The following is an 18949-nucleotide window of genomic DNA, read 5'->3' on the forward strand; positions in this document are numbered from 1 at the left end:
ACATACACACATGACTACTGGAAAAACCATAGCTTTGACTAGATGGACATTTGTTGACAAGGTAATGTCTCTGCTTTTTAATATGCTTCTAGGTTGGTCATAGCTTTTCTTCCAAGGAGCAAGTGTCTTTTAATTTCATGGCTACAGTCACCATCCGCAGTGATTTTGGAGCCCAGGAAAATAAAGTCTGTCACTGTTTCCACTGTTTCCCTATCTATTTGCCATGAAGTGATGGGACTGTATGCCATGATCTTAGTTTTTTGAATGTTAAGTTTTAAGCCAACTTCTTCTCTCTCCTCTTTCACTTTCATCAAGAAGCTCTTTAGTTCCTCTTCACTTTCTGCCATAAGGGTGGTGTCATCTGCATATCTGAGGTTATTGATATTTCTCCCAGCAATCTTGATTCCAGCTTCGATGAGGACTGGATTAGGGAGAGTTCATCCATTGCCGAGCACTTCTGCAAGATAGAGGATTTCATGCCTGACAAGTGTCCTGAAAGGCAATCTTACTACTAGGATGGCTCCCAGAAGCAGAAAACAATAGATCACACTAAGCAAAGTGTAAAGCCCAGCAGGTACCAAAGATGGAAGAAAGAATCAAAAAGCACAAAGTCAGGCAATGGAATATTATTCAGCCATTAAAAAGAACACGATCCTTCTCAGAGAGACAGTTGCATTCACATGTTTGTTGCAGCACTATTCACAGTAGCCAAGATATGGAACCAACCACAGTGCCCACCAGTGGATGAAAGGCTAAAGAAGCTGTGGTGTGAACAATGAAATTTTATTCAGCCATGAGAAAGAAGAATATCCTGTTATTTGCAACAACGTGGATGGACCTGTAGCACATGATGCCAAAAGAAATGTCAAACAGTGAAAGACAAGTACTGTATGGTGTCACTTACATGTGAAATTTTATTTTATTTCATTTTTTATTTTTTGCTGCCCTGGGTCCTCATTGCATGTGGCGGCTTTCTCTGGTTACAACATGAGGGCTTAGCTGCCCCACGGCATGTGGGATCTTAGTTCCCCAACCAAAGGATTGAACCCACATCCTCTGCAGTGGAAGGCAGATTCTTAACCACTGGACCACCTGGGAAGTCCCACAGGTGGGGAATTTTAACAAGCTGCTGCTGCTAAGTCACTTCAGTCGTGTCCGACTCTGTGTGACCCCATAGACGGCAGCCCAACAGCCTCCACCATCCCTGGGGTTCTCCAGGCAAGAACACTGGAGTGGGTTGCCATTTCCTTCTCCAATGCATGAAAGTGAAAAGTCAAAGTGAAGTCGCTCAGTCGTGTCTGACTCTTAGCGACTCCATGGACTGCAGCCTACCAGGCTCCTCCCTCCATGGGACTTTCCAGGCAAGAGTACTGGAGTGGGGTGCCATCGCCTTCTCTGTTTAACAAGCTAAACTCATGCAAACAGAGTGGAATGCTAGTTACCAGAGGCCGGGGATAAGATAGATACTGTTTAAGAGTACAAACCTATGAGTAGTAAAGAAGCCACAGAGATCTAAGACACAGTATAATGAACATAAACAACAAGACTGCACTCTACTCAAACTTGCTGACACTAGAACTTTACAAAGAAAGGTTTCTGTGTAAAGTAATGGAGGTGGCTCAGGTGCCATGCTAAACTAGGGTCTCTCAGGGCATTTGGGGTGGTGATCACCTTCTCCAAACAACAGAAGCCCAGAGATGCCACTCAGCCCTCAGAAGCCAGGAAGATGCGATTGTGGGTGGCCAGGTCCAAGGGTCCAAGGTTCTATCCAGGGGTAGATGGAATATGGCATCTCTAGGGATACTGCATAGTCTGCACATAAAATATCAAGCTAGGTGACCAGAAGGCTGAGGGTGAGAGACACAGTAAAAAGCTTTGCTGTTGCCCAACTTCCAGACTAAAGCCAGTTTTCAAACTGACCTCCAGGAAGAAGGACCTGGGAACACTGTGACAATTGTAGACGATGATTCCCTCCTCCTTCAGCTTGAGGAACCTGTAGTCACTTACACAGGTAATGGATCTTCAACAAAAAGAAATGCCCAAACATCACAGGCAACTCGACCCAAAGTCCTAGATGACACTGATACCTACGGGCTCCTCATGGCCCCCCTCCTGGAATGTGCACCTGTGGGAGGCAGGTGACAATTGGAATCCTGCCCACATGGATCCACTGGAGCCATAGCCCACCTGGTGGTCGTCTTCCAGCTCCTGTTTCCCAGCATATAACTGAGGTGTTCACACTTTAGGCTGGCACAACTCCATCACCAGAAAGTTAAAGAAAGTTCCAAGAAAGTTAAAACACGATGACAGCACTCTACGTCCACACCTCAGTAGGTCTGGAGTGGGTTCTGAGAACTTGCATTCCTAACAGGCTTTGGGGCTTCCCTGATAGCTATAGTTGGTAAAGAATCTGCCCACAATGCAGGAGACCCCAGTTCGATTCCTGGGTCACGAAGATCTGCTGGAGAAGGGATCGGCTACCCACTCCAGTATTCTTGGGCTTCCCTTGTGGCTTAGCTGGTAAAGAATCCGCCTCCAATGAGGGACACCTGGGTTCGATCCCTGAGTTGGGAAGATCCCCTGGAGAAGGGAAAGGCTACCCACTCCAGTATTCTGGCCTGGAGAATTCCATGGACTGTATAGTCTATGGGGTCACAAAGATTGAGTGACTTTCACTTTCACTTTTCACTTAGAGGACTTGAGAGCAGAAAAGGACTGGCAGGTCCAGGCTGTGATGCAGGCAGCCCTGCAGATCCTATAGTGTGGGGTATCAGTGGTGGGGAAACAATGCCACTTGGAGCTGATGGAAAACCCCAGTGGGCACGTCATAATGCAGACCCTATGGGCCTGGGCCACAGCATCTGCACTGCAGACTCACACACCTTTTGAAAAGCACTCCTGGCATGCTGGCCCTGGTGATGGCTATAGGGTACCTGCCAGGGACCAGCCCCGGCTGATCCAGGGTATTCGAAGCGGGGACGGCGTCGGCGACCTATTTATTTAAATATTTTATCAAAGATATAAAGAGTAATAGGATGAGGATAGCTCAGTAGGAAAATTCAGTGGAGAAAAGAGGCTGAGTAGCTTGGTTTACAAGGGAGACCAATAAAACTTCAAGACAAGAAGTTTGCACCACTTACGTAGGCCGCAGGTGTCCTTCCGTTCTCCCAAAGGAGAGGAGACACTGAGGCCTCCCCAGTCGGATCTTAGAAGCCCAGGCATAATTAGCAAGTATAGCGGGTTCCGCACTCCAGATGGAGACTCAGCCAGAATTTGGGAGAGAGAGCGACATGGGGAGACCAAGTTTCGGTGAACAAGGCCCGCACTTTATTTTCCAAAGTAGTTTTTATACCTTAAATTGTGCATAGAGGATAATGGGGGAAGGGGTGGAGTCATGCAAGGACAGCAGTTCCTGGTTCTAATCGAAGCCAGGCTTTCAAACTTATCATATGCAAAAGTTCAGGTGATTTACATCATCTTCTGGCCAGGAGGCCTGTTAACATTTTAAGAAACTTATATTTCTCTAAAGGTGATTATTCCAAAGTCAGGCACCAGCCTCCAAAAAAGCACTGGACAAAGCTGCATTCCTATAGGGCAAAGGTGAGGTGGGCTCAATCAAGAAAAGAATTAACTCAAGGGTCCAAGGTTACAAACATTGAGGCTACTACTTACATTTCTATACACCCATTATATCAATCAATACACTGCCAAGGACACAGTAGGTAAGGGGTATGGAGACTTAGCAGCAAACATTGGCTCAATAAGTGAAAAACCCTTCACCAATACAATTTCTAATCAATCTTTTAACTGCTCAAAGGAATCTGTATTTAGACAGTTTAGAACATCTCCTGCCTCTCACAGTTGGGAGGCTCTGAACGATCACATGTGGCCGGAAAAACCTATTCAGGCAGGCTAGAGGATTTCCAAAGGAGTTTGTAGGTTAAACACTGTCACACCCAGGAATTATTAACTGGAGCTGTAAGCTAACTCTTTTTTCAGAGAGAGGTATTGGGGGACAGCACCCCGTAAAGTCAGAGGTGTAGGTGAAAGCACAAAGCAGAAAGTAGGCAGACTCTGGTTTTGGGGGTAGATGCTCAAGAATTTCCAGGGGGACTCCTGAGGCTCCATCCCGCCTTTGCGTATGCCGAGCCTCCTTCCTCATGACCTTTGCCTCGGGCGGAGCTCGCTCCCCGCAGGTACCATGTGACCATGCAGCACACCCAGAATCCAGGAGCTGGGTCCTCTCAGACCCACCAGGTCATTAGATCAGGTGGGCCACGTAGCTGTCCCTCATGAGATGGAAGTCGCATAGCTGGGGTGAGTGGTACAGCTGGGAAGTCAGCAAGCAGGACCAGAGGGAACAAGCAGCTGCTGGAAGAGACATAGTCATCCTTCTGCTAACACCTCTGGCTGCATGGGGTGGCCATTAAAGACAGTGAGGGGGGAAGTCCCCCCATGGCAAGAACTTCAGATGGTGCCCCTGGTCATCCACTGTGTGCTGAGTGGCCAAAGTTAAAACACATATAGTCTCATCAGTTCAGTTCAGTTCATAAGCAGTGGCAACGTCCTCCCTATTAACTGGGAAAAAGTCCAGCCCACCAGCAAAGGGCGGCCAGAAAATAGGAGGTCTGGGTAGAGGCAAGTGTGTGGATTCACGCACGTGTAGGCATGCTTTTCTGGTGTTTGTTACCCACCCGCCAGGCCAGGCAGACTAACCAGCTCAGGAGCTGGTGCTGGTCGCTGTCATTGGCCCCCACAGTGTGGCACCGTGCTTACGTGGAGAGATCAGCCCTGGAGAAGGGAGTGATGCTGTGTGTGGACCTGTGCGGCCTGGGCTCCTGGTCACCCAGGCTGGTCTTGTGACCACCCCTGCCAAGTGCTAGTCTTGCCAGGAACAGAGCAGAGCTAAGTCCCCATTGTGGTGCCACTCCGAGAAGACCACCCCGTCCCTTAGGGGAAAGCTGACTACATCGGACCCCCTTCTCCTCTTGAAAAGGACAACAAGTTGTTCTGACAGGAAGAGATGTGTTTTCCAGATGGGATTTCACCCCCAGGAGCTCAGCCAGCATCACCAATACAGGACCCCGGGTAATACCACCTCCAACCCAGGGACACACCTTATGGCACAGAAGGAGCGGGAGGGACACACGGCCAGGGACCACTGGCCCCATCAGATGCCACAGCTGCAGGGAGCTGCCAGGCACACAAAGTGACAGCATGGCCACAGCTCAAGTGCCAGCTCAGAGATGACAGGCTGCAAAGTGACACACCTTCCTCCAGGAAGCTGTCTGTACTTATAGCAATGACGTGGCGGGGGTGGGGGGTGGGGGGCTCTGTCACTGCCAGACAGAACACAGGCTGAGGACCAGGGAGAGGGGAGTGACCCACCCTGTCCAGGAGACCCGTGTGTGGGGTATCGGTGCTTCCAGGCCCTGCAAGCTTGGCGGAAAGTGCACAAAGACTGTCTTTCTGTGTGGGAATCTATAATTAAATTACTAAGATTTTCTATTAAATTCTAGGTACAGGCAGAGCTCAGAAATACTTGGTTCAGACCACTGTGATAAAGCAAATACTACAATAAATCAAGTCACACACATGGTTTTGGTTTCCCGGTCCATTTATACTTCTCTGTGTGTGCAATAGCATCGTTCTAAAAAAAAGTACATACCTTAATTTAAAAATACTTTCTTGCTAAAAACTGTTAATCATTACCTGACAACAGCAGTGTTTCCACAAACTTTCAGTTTGCAAAGAAACAATATCTTTGACACGCAATAAAGGAAAGCACAATAAAACAATGCATGCCTGTAAATTATACACGAAAGACAAAAGCTAAAATAGTGTGTGTGTGTCCTGGGAGACTGTTCTGAATGGAATTGTGTCTCTCCCAAAAGGTCCTACATTGAAGCCCCACCCCCAATGTGACTGTATCTAGAGATACGGGCTAATTAGGGTTACGTGAAGTCATGAGGGGGAGCCCTAATCTGAGAGGAACTAGCGTCCTTATAAAAAGAGACCCCAAAACAGTCTCACAGCCCTCCCCAAGCCCGCCACCTCCCCAGCTCATCCAAGGCCATTAGGATCCAGTCTCCAAAACTGTGAGAAAGTGAATTTGCTATTTAAATACTCAGTCTGTGGTATTTTGTGGTGGTAGCCTGAGCTAATAAGTACAGAATGTACTTATACAAGAATGTTCATTATAGCATTTATTATAATAGCCAGAAACTGGGGTGTCAGGGGGAGGAGGGAACTCATCAGTATTAGAATGGATGAATGACATGGTATAGTTATACAAGGAAATACTATATAATGAGGAAAATGAATGAAACACAAGCCCAGGCAACATAATGGATAAATCTCACAAAGCATGCTGAATACAAAAAAGTGTGTTAGTCACTTAGTTGTATCCGACTCTTTGCAATCCCACAGACTGTAACCCACCAGGCTCCTCTGTCCATGGAATTCTCTAGGCAAGAGTACTGGAGTGGGTAGCCTTTCACTTCTCCAGGGGATCTTCCTGACCCAGGGATTGAACCCAGGTCTCCCACATAGCAGGCAGATTCTTTACCATCTGAGCCATCAGGGAAGCCCAAAAGTGAACGTAAATACAAAAAAATGGATTTGAAATCATACAACATGTATTTTCTACTTTTTCATAAAGTAAAAGTTACATATAATGTTTAGGAATTAATGCTGTGATGATAAAATTATAAATAAAAACAAGGAAGCGATTATCCTAAGATTTTGTTAAGAAGGGGAGCACCTTGGAAGGGCACAAGGGGGAGCCCACGTGTTTGTGGACACTGGTCTATTTTTTTAAACCTTGATGGTTTCTACATGGATTATCACATTGTCATAATTCACTGACCTCTACATTCATGCTTTGTGCACTTTTCTACTTGTGTATTATATTTCATAATAATAAAAAAAAACTGTGATATTTCCAGGAATAGCCAAGTATCAAAAAACAAAAAACACCCAACAGCAAACACTTTGTTAGGAAGGAATTCATCCTACAAATGTCTTCTCACATACATTGCTTATCATAGCAAAAGATTAAAAGTTAACATCAACTAAGACTAATAAAAATGTCATACAACATCTATACACTGAATATTATTCAGCATTTTTAAATGGCTTATTTGTATATATTCAGATATGGAATAATCTCCAAAATTAACAGATCGATATGTGAAATGTGTTGTCACATATTAAAATATATATGCATAAATAAAATAGGCATTTATAAACATACTTCTTTGGAATTTTTAAAATCTTGTGGTGCCAAAAAGTAAGGACGTGTACACAATTTTTAAAAGGATGTATATGTATTGAAGGGCTTCCCAGGTGGCACTAGTGGTACAGAACCCACTTGCCAATGCAGGAGACATAAGAGAAGAGGAATGTCTTCCAGATATAGTTTTGCCCCCACGACAAAATACTTTAGCAAGAAAGTATTTTAAAATTAAGGTATGTACATTTTTGTTAGTGCTATTGCACACATATAGAGGCCTATGGGGAAGACCCCTGGAGGAGGGCGTGGCAGCCCACTCCAGTATTCTTGCCTGGAGAATCCCATGGACAGAGGAGGCTGGTGGGGTACAAAGAGTCGGACACAACTGAAGTGACTTAACACACACACATACACATTGAAAGGACACACCACAGAAACCATTCTGGAACAACTCTATCTCTTCTAAAATACTTAGTAATTACAAGGAGGAAAACAGTGAGCCTACAGTGGAGAATCCAGGCAAATGATTTCTTAGCCAAGTGATCAGGGTTACCTTCACCACCAGCAGCTCACACAACATCCTTTATCCCCAGATATAATGTCATAAGGACACGTGATCACAGCTCTGTGGCCTCTTTCCCAGCACTGCGTTGCCATCTAATCATGAAAAAGCATCAGACAAGTCCCAACAAGGACGCGCTACACATGAAGCTACATCCATATATGTATGTATAAAATATGTACATATAGACAGAGATAAAATCTGAGTAGAGGCTGGGTGACTGAGGGTCAGAAAGTGAAGGAAGGCTCACCTTCCACCACGTACACTTTTGCATCTTCTGAATTTTCAACCCTAGGCGTGTGTTATATATTCCCCAAACTAAAGTTTTAAGTAAATCTATGAAAAGTTGAAGACATAATGAGTGGCTTGCTAGACTTCACTACAAAAAAGCACTCAGCCTAACGGTTAGCTGAGGTTTCACAGAACTAGACTGTGAACGGAGCTCCAGTTTCCTTCCAAAACCATTCAACACCAACATGTATAGTCTGTGATGGTTTTATTTCTCTTTTGAGGTCTTAAAAGTGACTGTAACCCAAAGAAAGCATGAATGTATTTCCTGGTAATATTATTGCAACTCTCAGAATATATAGAGCAAATTGCATCCCACTCAGGTATTAAGTATAGAAATAATGAGGAAACTCATTTTAAAGTCAGGATATTATCATGTCTCTAACTAGTTTTAATGAAACTGTTATAATCTATTTTGTCCTCACTATAATGATGAAGGGGCAAGTGACCCACTAGACGCCACTCCCAACTCTGCTGCTCATAGCCTGTGTGACCACGAACAGGTTGCTTATTTCCCTGTGCCTGAGTTTCAAGGGAATAATCCAAAGACCTATCTTATGTCATTGTTTTGAGTATTGATAATATCACTTATCAAAATCAGAACAGGACCTGACCCTTCAGCTTTCAGATTTAAAAAATCTATTTTTAAAATGTTCTAGCTACTTTTAGATGTTTTTGACATTTAAGAGAATCTAACACATTAAATTCTGATTTAATCAAATGTTGCAAGTTTCATTCGATATATTCAGTCATTTAAAATTTTTAGCAAATTACATTTGTAAAAGCGTAAGTTTGGGTTTATTAGTTATGAAGGTAATAATAAGAATTTAGTGTTATTTTATTAGATTACTATTAATTCTGATTAATAATCATATCAAAGAAGGTACAAGTAGGAGTGAGTTTTCTTTCTCTTCAGGCAGAGGGAATCTCTCCAGGGAGCATCCTGAGGCCTCCTACTCCATAAGCTCCTCCCCCCAGAAGCTCCTCCCCAACCACCTCCACCTCCGCCCCGCCCAACCCCGGCACAAACCACCCCCGGGCTCTGGGCTGCATCCTTCTGCCTCTGCCTTTCCCAGGTGGGGGGCCTCCATACCCCCACCTGCCTCTAGGTTGGGAGCCTCTCCCTCCCCAGCATCATTCCCATCCCACCATCCAGCCTCTTCCTACAGCAGGTAATAAACTCACCCTTGACCCAATGCCCTCTCCATTGCCAAATATTTCTGTGTTCCCCACCTCAACAAAACTTGCCCAGGTTTAACTATCCAGGGACATTGGTTCTGCTTACCAAACCAATCTACCAGACAGACTCCAGATACATTTCAATTCACTCCCAACTGGCTTCTAAGAGCTCACAGCTGCAACTGAGCTGTTCCTGAAGAAGCTGGCAGAGAGCTGGGGGCACACAAACCAAGGAGCAACTGTTCGTCCTTACCTGCCTGGGTTGCTCAGCAGCACCCCCACAACAGGCACCTCCCTCCTTGGAGTTCCCCACTCTTCCTGGTAGGGACCCAGGCAGAAAAGGAGAGCTCCATCCAGAGTGGGAGTTGTAGGGGGGGGGGGGGACTCCCAGAAATTTTCTTTTCTCCATCATAACCTGGAAAGAACACTGACAGGAAGGAAATCAACAAAGATCATTTATTATAAAACCATAGAAAATTTCCTTAAAAAATTGAGCTTGCAGTCACTCGAAAGGGACAGAATTAAGAACAGGTGCCCCCATCCCTACCCTCATCGGCATCTTTTATGGTGCTAACAGAACTGGATGGAGCCTTAGCCTCCAGACCTCCAGGTCAACATTCGCACAAGCCCTGCTTTCCCTGTCTTCTGGATTAGGGGGCCGGAGTCGGCCCCGCCTTAACCCGAGCGCCTCCAGGCCCGCGTAGAATTTAGCAGCTGTCTGGTCCGAGCTCTGGCTAAAAAGAAAGCGAATGGTCAAATGCAGGCTTTGTGAGGTCCATCAGAATCACCTGGAGGGCTTGTGAAAACCCAGATTGCCTGGTAGCCCTCTCAGGGATTCCGGTTCTCTGGGTCTGGGTGGGGGACAGAGTTTGCATTTTTAACAAGTTCCCGGGGGACGCTGATTCTGCTGGTCCTGCTGTCCTCGGATATCTAAGCGCTAGGGCTGATTAGGGAGATTTGGCGGGAGATGTCCCCTCAAGATGCTGCCCAGGGCTCTCACCTGGAGTCGCAGATGCTTTAGGTTTTCACCTGCGGGTCTAGCCGCAGGCCATTCGGTCTCCCTACTCAGGAGCCGGGACCCACACCGGGGGCTTTTAGACTGAGTGGCTGTTTTCAGAACTGTCCCAGGACCTCAGACTAAGGAACTGGAGGGAAGTCCACCTACCCAGACCGCTGGCCGAAGGAAGCATTCCTGGCCAGGGCTCCTGAAACCCCTCACCTCGATTTCGGCGGACCCGAAGCTGGAAACATATTGCCACGATGAGGAACTTGGTCACATACTGGTAAAGGGGCGATCCGATGATGAAGACCAGGACTCCGCATCCTGGGACTGCGCTGACCACGAGGGAGACCCTGAACCACCCGTAGAAGGCCGCCAGCATCTCGCTGTCCTGGCCTGGGAAGCGAGGTTGGGGTCACGGAGGAAAAGGGGCCCTTGGGTGAGTCTGCCCAGACCGGCCCCTGGATGGTCTAGGATTCCAGGAAACCTCAGGGGCACTGGACCAAGGACCTAACCCCCACCCCCACCCCAGGGGTAACGGGGGCGCACGGGATGAGATGCAGCCTGCAGGACTTCAGAGGGCGCGAGCTCCGGGCTCACTCACCAAATAACGCTTGTAACATCCACAGCTCGACATAAACGACTTCTAGGGTGTGATCGGCGCCTCTAACCCCTCTCAGCCTTTGGGCTCTACGAAGCGCCAGGAGCCGGAGGGACGCGGGGAGGAACATGGGGCAGGGCGGTCCGGAGCGACCGCGGCCTCTTAGGCTGCCCAGCCCCGCCCCTTCCGCGCTCTCGGACCCGCGTCCCGGGCCTCCAGTGCCCAGCATCCCGCATCTCGCATGCAGCATCCATCCTCCGGCGCCGCTCCGTGTGGTCTGCCAGGCGAAGCAGAAGCTCAGGCGCAGGGATGGTCGCTGGCTAAGGGCCCCTGAAAACAGCCCTAGGCCCTCCAGGCTCAAGTGTGCCACCCCAAGCGTGCCACGGGGTGGCGGGTGGGGAGTGGGGGCGAGCTCCCTGGGTGACAGGCATAGGGAATCTGGAAATCAGGCCACGGGATGAAGGGGAGCGACTGAAGAATGGAACCCACGCCTGCTCGGAGGAGTCCACGATCCTCAAAGCCGCCAGCCTTCTAGAAGGCTGTCCTCTCAGGCCCGGGTCTCCCTCCCGCGGCCACAGAAACCATCTGCCCTTTGCGGGACACCTGAGGCCCGGGGCGGAGCCTAGGGTTCCAGCTGGCAGCGGTAACACCTGCACTCCTGGACCTGAAACAGTGTGTCCAGAGGGAAGGAAACCCGCAGGCTGTGAAGATCGCGCTGGACATCTTGGGTCTTCCTCCCAAACGTATCCCTCTGATCTAACCTAATCACACAGCTTACAAGAGGGCCATCTGACAGCACACCTGACCAGTGTTTCTCAAAACTGCCAAGGTCGTCAAAACACATGAAAGTCTGGGGAAACGTCACAGTCAAGAGGAGCCTAAGGAGACAATGACAATTAAAGGTAATGTATCCTAGATGGAGTCTTAGGATAGAAAAGCGACAGTTGGTAAAAATGACAAAATCTGAATGAACTGTGGATTATTTAATGTGTCACTTAGAGAGCATATTAAACAGCAGAGACAAAGGTCTGTCTAGTCAAAGCTATGGTTTTTAATGTAGTTGTGTATGGATGTGAGAGATGGACCATAAACAAAGCTGAGCACCGAAGAATTGATGCTTTTGAAATGTGGTGTTGGAGAAGACTTTTGAGAGTCCCTCCAACTACAAGGAGATCAAACCAGTCAATCCTAAAGGAAATCAGTCCTGAATATTCATTGGAAGGACTGATGCTGAAGCTGCAATTTTGGCCACCTGATGCAAAGAACTGACTCATTAGAAAAGACCCTGATGCTGGGAAAGATTGAAGGCAGGAGGAAAAGGGGATGACAGAGGATGAGATGCTTGGATGGCATCACTGACACGATGGACATGAATTTGAGCAAGCTCTGGGAGTTGGTGGACAGGGAAGCCTGGAGTGCTGCAGTCCTTGGGATCCTGAAGAGTCAGACCGAATGAGTGACTGAACTGAACTAAAAGGTGGGGGTAGGGTGGGGAAAATGGGTGAAAGTAGTTAAAAGGTACAAACGTTCAGTTATAAAATAAATCCTGGAGATGCAATGTACACCACGGTGACTATAGTTAATAATGTGCATGCATGCTCACTTGCTCAGTCATGTCCGACTCTTTGCAACCCCATGGACTGCAACCCACTAGGCTCCTCTGTCGATGAAATTTTCCAGGCAAGAATACTGGAGTGGGTTGCCACTTCTTACTCCAGGGGATCTTCCCAACCCAGGGATCAAACCCATGTCTCCTGTGTCTTCTGTATTGGCAGCCTGATTCTGTACCAGAGCCACCTGGGAAGCCCTATAATTAATAATAATGTACTCCATATTTGAAAATTGCTAAAGAGGTGATCTCAAAACTTCTTAAGAAAATTTTGTAACTATGTGTGGTGATGGATGTTCACTAGACTTCTTGTCGTGATCATTACACAAAATATACAAATATCAAATCGTTATGTCATACACCTGAAATTCATGTTATATGTCAATTATATCTCAATTGAAAAGACATTAGAAAATGATATCACAAAGTTATTAAATGGATGACAGACTTGAAGAAGATACTTGAATGCCCAAAAAAACCCACAAAGTATTGATATTCTTCCAAATAAACAAAAACCCGACAGAGATCCCAACAGAAAAATGGACAAAGAACATGACTTGGCAATTCACAGAGAAGGAAAATAAGTTACTTACCAGTATATGCGATGATCTACCTAAGTACTGACAAACATATATTAAAACAACAAGATAAAGAAAAACAAAGTCAGAGGACTGACACTCCCTGACTTCAAGACCGACTATAAAGCTACAGTAATCAAGACAGCATGGTATCTGAAAAGAATAGACAAATAGGTCAATGAACAGAGTCAAGAAATAGACTCACCTGATTTTTGACAAATGGAGCAAAGGCAACACAATGTAGAAAAGATAATCTTTTCAACAAACAAAAAAAGAGTGAGTGAGGGAACCTAGACAGACCTCACACCCTTCACAAAAATTAACTCAGAATGAATCAAAATGCTAAATGTAAAATGCAAAACTATAAGGCTCCTAAAAAATAACATAGATGGAAGTTGTTTGTCAAAAATATCAAAAGGCTTTAGAACAGGAACTGGGCATTCAACTCACAGCTTCAAGTGGGTATATGGAGGATACCATTATCAATCACACCAGCTGTGCCAACTTCTGGATTAACTCTGTTAAGCCAAAACCTCCTGGCTGGCCTCACCCTTTCTGCTTTGCTCTGAAGTCTCCCAAAAGCTCCTAAAAAGGCAGGGTTATGCAAAGGATTGTTTTGATGGTTAGAAAATGATTTCAGGTGTCAAGGAAGCATGTTGCTTAAAAGTTAATTTCAAACCTTTCATAATAGTCCAGAATTGATTCATCTGACTTTTGCTTGTACTGTTGAATCTCTGTCCAGTCCACTGTTTGGGGAGAAACACTCAGATAAATTCCAGTAATTTCTGAGCTAATTTCTTCCAATCAGGGTGAGAATGAAAGTGGTTCAAATCCATTAAGGGATCTTTTCATCGTGCTTTCTTTATTCATTCCCTTGCTTTGCTTTCAGAAGCTAACAGTTGTATTAATTGATATAGATCTGAAAACCCAGGCTGGTGGGTCCAGATGGTTAACTCAGATTCCTTAGCAAATCCCAGTGGGTTCTGACACAGATCAGGAAATTCCTTGGCTAAAGCTCTATGTTCTGCTCTGGTCCAGGGTGTGTTCATAAGCACCAAGGACGGTTCACCTCTCCCTGTAATAGGTTTCTCCTTAAAGAGAGCTATAATCACTTCTGATTTTTTTTCCCCTTTACTGGGGAAGTGGGAGCAGCAGGAGGCGGAAAAGTTGTTGGAAGAGAAAAAGAAATAGCACCTGGGCCATGCAATTCAGATAGAAGAGGATGTGAGCAAGAGCAGAGGGAGAGACCAAGTCAGAAACAGTACTAACAGCCTTTTTTAGTTTGATACAGTTTCAAGCAATTTACTATTTCCTGAAAAGAAGTTACTCTAGCGTTTCCTTTCTTGGAAGCTTTTAGATACTAATTAAAGGAAGCATTCCATTCAGTGAGTTTGATCTTACAGCCAGCTTTTTCTAACTGTGCACACAAAAATAGCAATTTTAGAATATCAAAAGAAACCCCAAATTGGGCCATTTTAGGTTTCGATCTTCTTCAGTATAACTTCCCCAAATAAGTAGATACTTGCAAATATGAGTTTTGCGTGTACATAAACCTGGCTGGAGTGTTAATGGCTTTCTGGTTTTCTGATGCCCCTTATTTCCTTGTTTGAGAGGCTCCATTTCCAATTTTCAGTTGAATTTGTCAGATAAAATTTACTACTGAAATGACCCACCCAGAAATGTGGCAGGTCAGCATGCTGCTTGTGAGTTCAACTCCTCTAGCTTGTCACCCTAGAGTAGTTTCAGCCTTCATATTGGTTTCTCCCTTTGGCGGTTCTAAGACCACCACAGGTCTTGGATGGCTGAATACTCAATTCTTATTCACAACCCCCTGAGGATCAAGTGTTTTAATTAATACATGGTTTTTCCTATGGGACCACTGCATGGTATGAGGTCTCTGTCTCCACCACTGCTGTAAATTTCTCAATCACCTAAGAAAGCTGTAACTGGCTGTGGGGCGCCGTCCCCTTTTCTTTGGAGCAAAGATCTCATGTAATATCTTTATTTTTATCCAGACAAATTCTATTACAGCAGCTAAATTGAGGAAATGCATCAAATCAGTCAGCACAGACCAATCAGTCTATATCTGAGCAAACCTGGGTATATTTCAACCAGTCCCACCCGTATCTTTCACCTGGATGGATATTCTCCAGTATCTTTCAACCAAGCCCCAACCAGTATCAGTCCACTGGGTGGGTATTCCCCTGAATATTTCAACCCTTCCCCTAGTATCTTTCAACTGGGTGTATATTCCTGGGTATCTGTCAACGAGGCCCTTGCCAGTATCTTTCAATGGAAGAAGGCAGATACCTACTTATTTATTTATTTACTGCCAAATAAAACCCAGGATCATCAACCAGCATGAGAGATCCCAGAACCAGAGGAGACTCACCTAAATTTGTCTGGACCCTCCAAGAAGGTAGATGGGTACAAGAGGCCTCTGCTGGTACCAAGGCTCCAGTTCTTAGAAGAGGTGAAGCAAAGGCGAGAAGTCCACTCTGGGTCCCTTCTTTATGGTCGCTGTAAAACTGTTGACTTTTTTTTTTTTTTTAAAGCACAATGCGAGACTTGCAAGCCAAGTTTTATTTGCAGCAAAATAAAGACTATAAGAGTTGACTCATTGGAAAAGACTCTGATGCTGGGAGAGATTGGGGGCAGGAAGAAAAGGGGACGACAGAGGATGAGATGGCCGGATGACATCACCGACTCGATGGACGTGGGTTTGAGTGAACTCCAGGAGATTGTGATGGACAGGGAGGCCTGGTCTGCTGCGATTCATGGGGTCGCAAAGAGTAGGACACGACTGAGCGACTGAACCGAACTGAACTCAACTGAAAAACTATAACCCAGGAGCAGTTTCTCAGAGGTGTCTGAAGTGCTGTCTGTCCGGCTATAGTCTTGACATTTTACTCCAAATAAAAGTTAACTTACAACTCTCACACCGTGCTTTTTTGTTCTTAAGTCGGCACTATCAAACAATTTTGAACAGTAATGACTAACGTACTTTAAAAAGAGTTTGTGTAGCATTTAGAATCAGCACAGGTGCATCGTATTAGCAGTTTATACGCACCCCTTTCCCCATTCCTATCAAGGATGCTCAGCCCTCGGCTTTGCCACTGGAAGAAGTGGCTGTGGAATGCTGTCTTATTTACATATTTGAACCTTGAATTCCAGATTCAAATCCCTAGTGGAAGAGTAGGGTGATTTACTAAGGGGAGTTAGATTCCCCCTCCCTGGCTCTCCTCAAAAAAGGTGCCACCAACGCTTTCCTGTCTGGTGGACAGGGAGACCTATCTTAATGTTTGTTATCTCCCAGGAAGCAGTTATTTATGTGTCTCCAGGCCCACCTTTAGCTTCCCAGCCTGGCCCTGTGAGTACACATGAGAGGCAACCACTTAAAATTCACTCTCAAACCCCAATATTACCAGCCAGCAGCTTTTCATTTGAAGCAGGTGAAGGGATTGCTTCCTCTCTCCCACTAAGTATGGCAGACTGCCGGGTGGGGAAGGTGCAAAGTGGGCGTTGGCAGGGAGTTCCTGGTGTCCTCCACCACCGTCTCAGGTAAGTGCCAGGTACACAGAACCAGAGGTACCTAAGGCCCTTCCTCTGGGCTTTCTGGAAGCCCAGGGCACGCCCTGGTCAACTCCACCCGGACTTCCAGCCGTACAACCTTTGGCATGGCAGTATATGCCCAAGGAGACCCCGGAGCCTGTGACTGGGCCCTGTCCCCAGAGTCCACAGGGTCCTCATCAGAGTCAAACGGAGAGGAGGCTGCAGAATCCTGGGGCCGCTGCCACATGAAAGGCTGTCCCAGAGACACCCATTTCGTCCTGTGCTTCCTGAGAGAGAGGCCCGGCAGCTAGCTCCTTGGCTAGCCTTAGCCGGGCCCTGGGCGCAGTTCCCCAGGCCCAGGTATTCATGATCAGTCCTTCTTCCCCTTCCCTCCGCCCCTGTGCTCAAAGTCTAGCCCAGCCTTTGGGTCCTTTTCAAGGCCGCCTGGCGGAGGCGGGGCACGACCTCCCAGGAATTTGGCGCTTGTGGCTAGAAACACACTCACCCGCACCGAGCAAACCCGACCCCTCTTACCTCCGGATGCGCCCCGGCGCGCTCGCAACTTGCCCAGCGCCGGCACCTCGTCTCCGTGAGCCCAACCCCAGGAACGCACAGATTCCATCTCCCGGCCCCGGCAGGTTCCTGCGCCCCTCCCTGGGTGGCTGCGTCCGGAAGTGCCTCCCGGCTCCAGCTCCTCAGCTCCCGAGGATTTGTTGGGCCTTCGCGAGCCGAGACTCCCCGGGCGGGCAGAGCGGCGAGTCGGAGGCAGGAGACTGGGGTGGAGGAGCTGGCGGAACGCTGTTCCGGCGCCCGCAGCGGGAGCTTGCAGACGCTCGGCCCCTGCCCTTCCACGGGCGCCAACGGTGGTAACCTTGGCGTGACACAGGGGTGTGCCCCCGTCGAGTCCAGAAGTACCTAGTGCCCCTTGGGAAGAACTCGAAGACAGGGGAAGGAGCGGGGAGCCGCCCTGCAAAGTGCCGGCTCAGGGAGGGCTGAGTGGAGCCCTTGGAGCCCAGCGCAAAGCACAGCTCAAACACGGCTAGCTCAAAGTCCGTCCTAAAGGAGATCAATTCTTCGGCGCTCAGCATTCTTCACAGTCCAACTCTCACATCCATACATGACCACTGGAAAAACCATAGCCTTGACTAGACGGACATTTGTTGGCAAAGTAATGTCTCTGCTTTTCAGTATGTTATCTAGGTTGGTCATAACTTTTCTTCCAAGGAGTAAACGTCTTTTAATTTCATGGCTGCAGTAGGTTCTCATTGAAATGCAGGTTCAGTCGGTCTGGGGCAGACCTTAAGATTCTTCATTTTTAAGTTTCTCGGGTAGTGCTAGTTAATGGATCACATTTTGAGTACCAAGGCTGTGGTCCTATAGATACCTCAACTATCCACCTAAGACTGCCTCTAGAAGATAAAAACCAACCAATAGAAAAGTGTGAGGTAGTTTTCTAGTGCACATTGTCTCAAGCTCTATATAGCAGCATGTGCTGGGCTCCATCTCTTTTCAACTGGAGGGGATCCTTTATACAGCCTGCCTTACCCCACCCCACTCCCCAGCCAGGTCCCTCCTTCCAGTCCACAGACGAAAAGGAGATTATTCACTCCTGTTAATCAATTGCCATGCAGGGATGTGAATCCTGAATTGCCAGGTATTCTGATTTTTTTGTGAAATCTACCATTTTTTATAATGTTGGCACCTGATTCAAAAGGTAGAAACTAACACAACATTGTAAATTTACTATCCTCCAATATGAGTATAGTAAATAAAATCATGGCATCCAGTCCCATCACTTCATGGCAATAGATGGGGGGAAAATGGCAACAGTGACAGACTTTATTTTCTTGGGCTCCAAAATCACTGTGGACAGTGACTGCAGTCATAAAATTAAAAGATACTTGTTCCTTGAAAGAAAAGCTAAGACAAAGCTAGACAGCATATTAAAAAGCAGAGACATCATGTTGATGACAAATGTATGTATAGTCAAAGCTATGGTTTTTCCAGTAGTCATGTATAGATATGAGAGTTGGACCATTAAGCAGACTGAGTGCCAAAGAATTAATGCTTTTGAACCATGATGCTGAAGAAGACTCTTGAGAGTCCCTTGGACAGCAAGGAGATCAAACCAGTCAATCCTAAAGGAAAGCAACCCTGAACATTCATTGGAAGGACTGATGCTGACACTCTAATACTTTGGCTACCTGATGCAAAGAGCCAATTCATTGGAAAAGACCCTGACTGGGAAAGATTGAGGACAGGAGGAGAAGAGGGTGACAGAGGATGAGATGGTTGGATGGCATCTTCAAGTCAATGGACCTGAGTCTGAGCAAACTCTGGGAGATA

At 46.7% G+C, this 18949-nt stretch overlaps 1 protein-coding gene across 2 annotated transcripts; it reads right to left on the reverse strand.

Moving 5' to 3' along the window:
* Window positions 1-3067: 3067 nt before the first annotated feature.
* On the reverse strand, window positions 3068-17709 carry LOC104972957 (KH domain containing 1). 2 transcript variants are annotated; one of them, XR_009495953.1, is made up of 3 exons: window positions 10483-17703; window positions 9811-9997; window positions 3068-9690 (listed from the first exon to the last, which is right to left on the reverse strand). XR_009495953.1 is itself a non-coding variant. In XM_010808356.4 (3 exons), exons 1-3 carry the CDS (start codon window positions 11112-11114, stop codon window positions 9939-9941), a joined length of 483 nt encoding a protein of 160 aa, XP_010806658.1. In that variant the 5' UTR covers window positions 11115-17709; the 3' UTR covers window positions 9708-9938. The 2 variants fall into 2 exon arrangements, 1 of the variants encoding a protein (XP_010806658.1); XM_010808356.4 differs by lacking the exon at window positions 3068-9690 and having other exon boundaries at window positions 9708-9997; window positions 10483-10659; window positions 10868-17709.
* Window positions 17710-18949: the final 1240 nt, after the last annotated feature.

The sequence above is a fragment of the Bos taurus genome, chromosome 9 (genome assembly GCF_002263795.3).
Source record: "Bos taurus isolate L1 Dominette 01449 registration number 42190680 breed Hereford chromosome 9, ARS-UCD2.0, whole genome shotgun sequence".
NCBI classification, from domain to species: Eukaryota; Metazoa; Chordata; class Mammalia; order Artiodactyla; family Bovidae; genus Bos; species Bos taurus.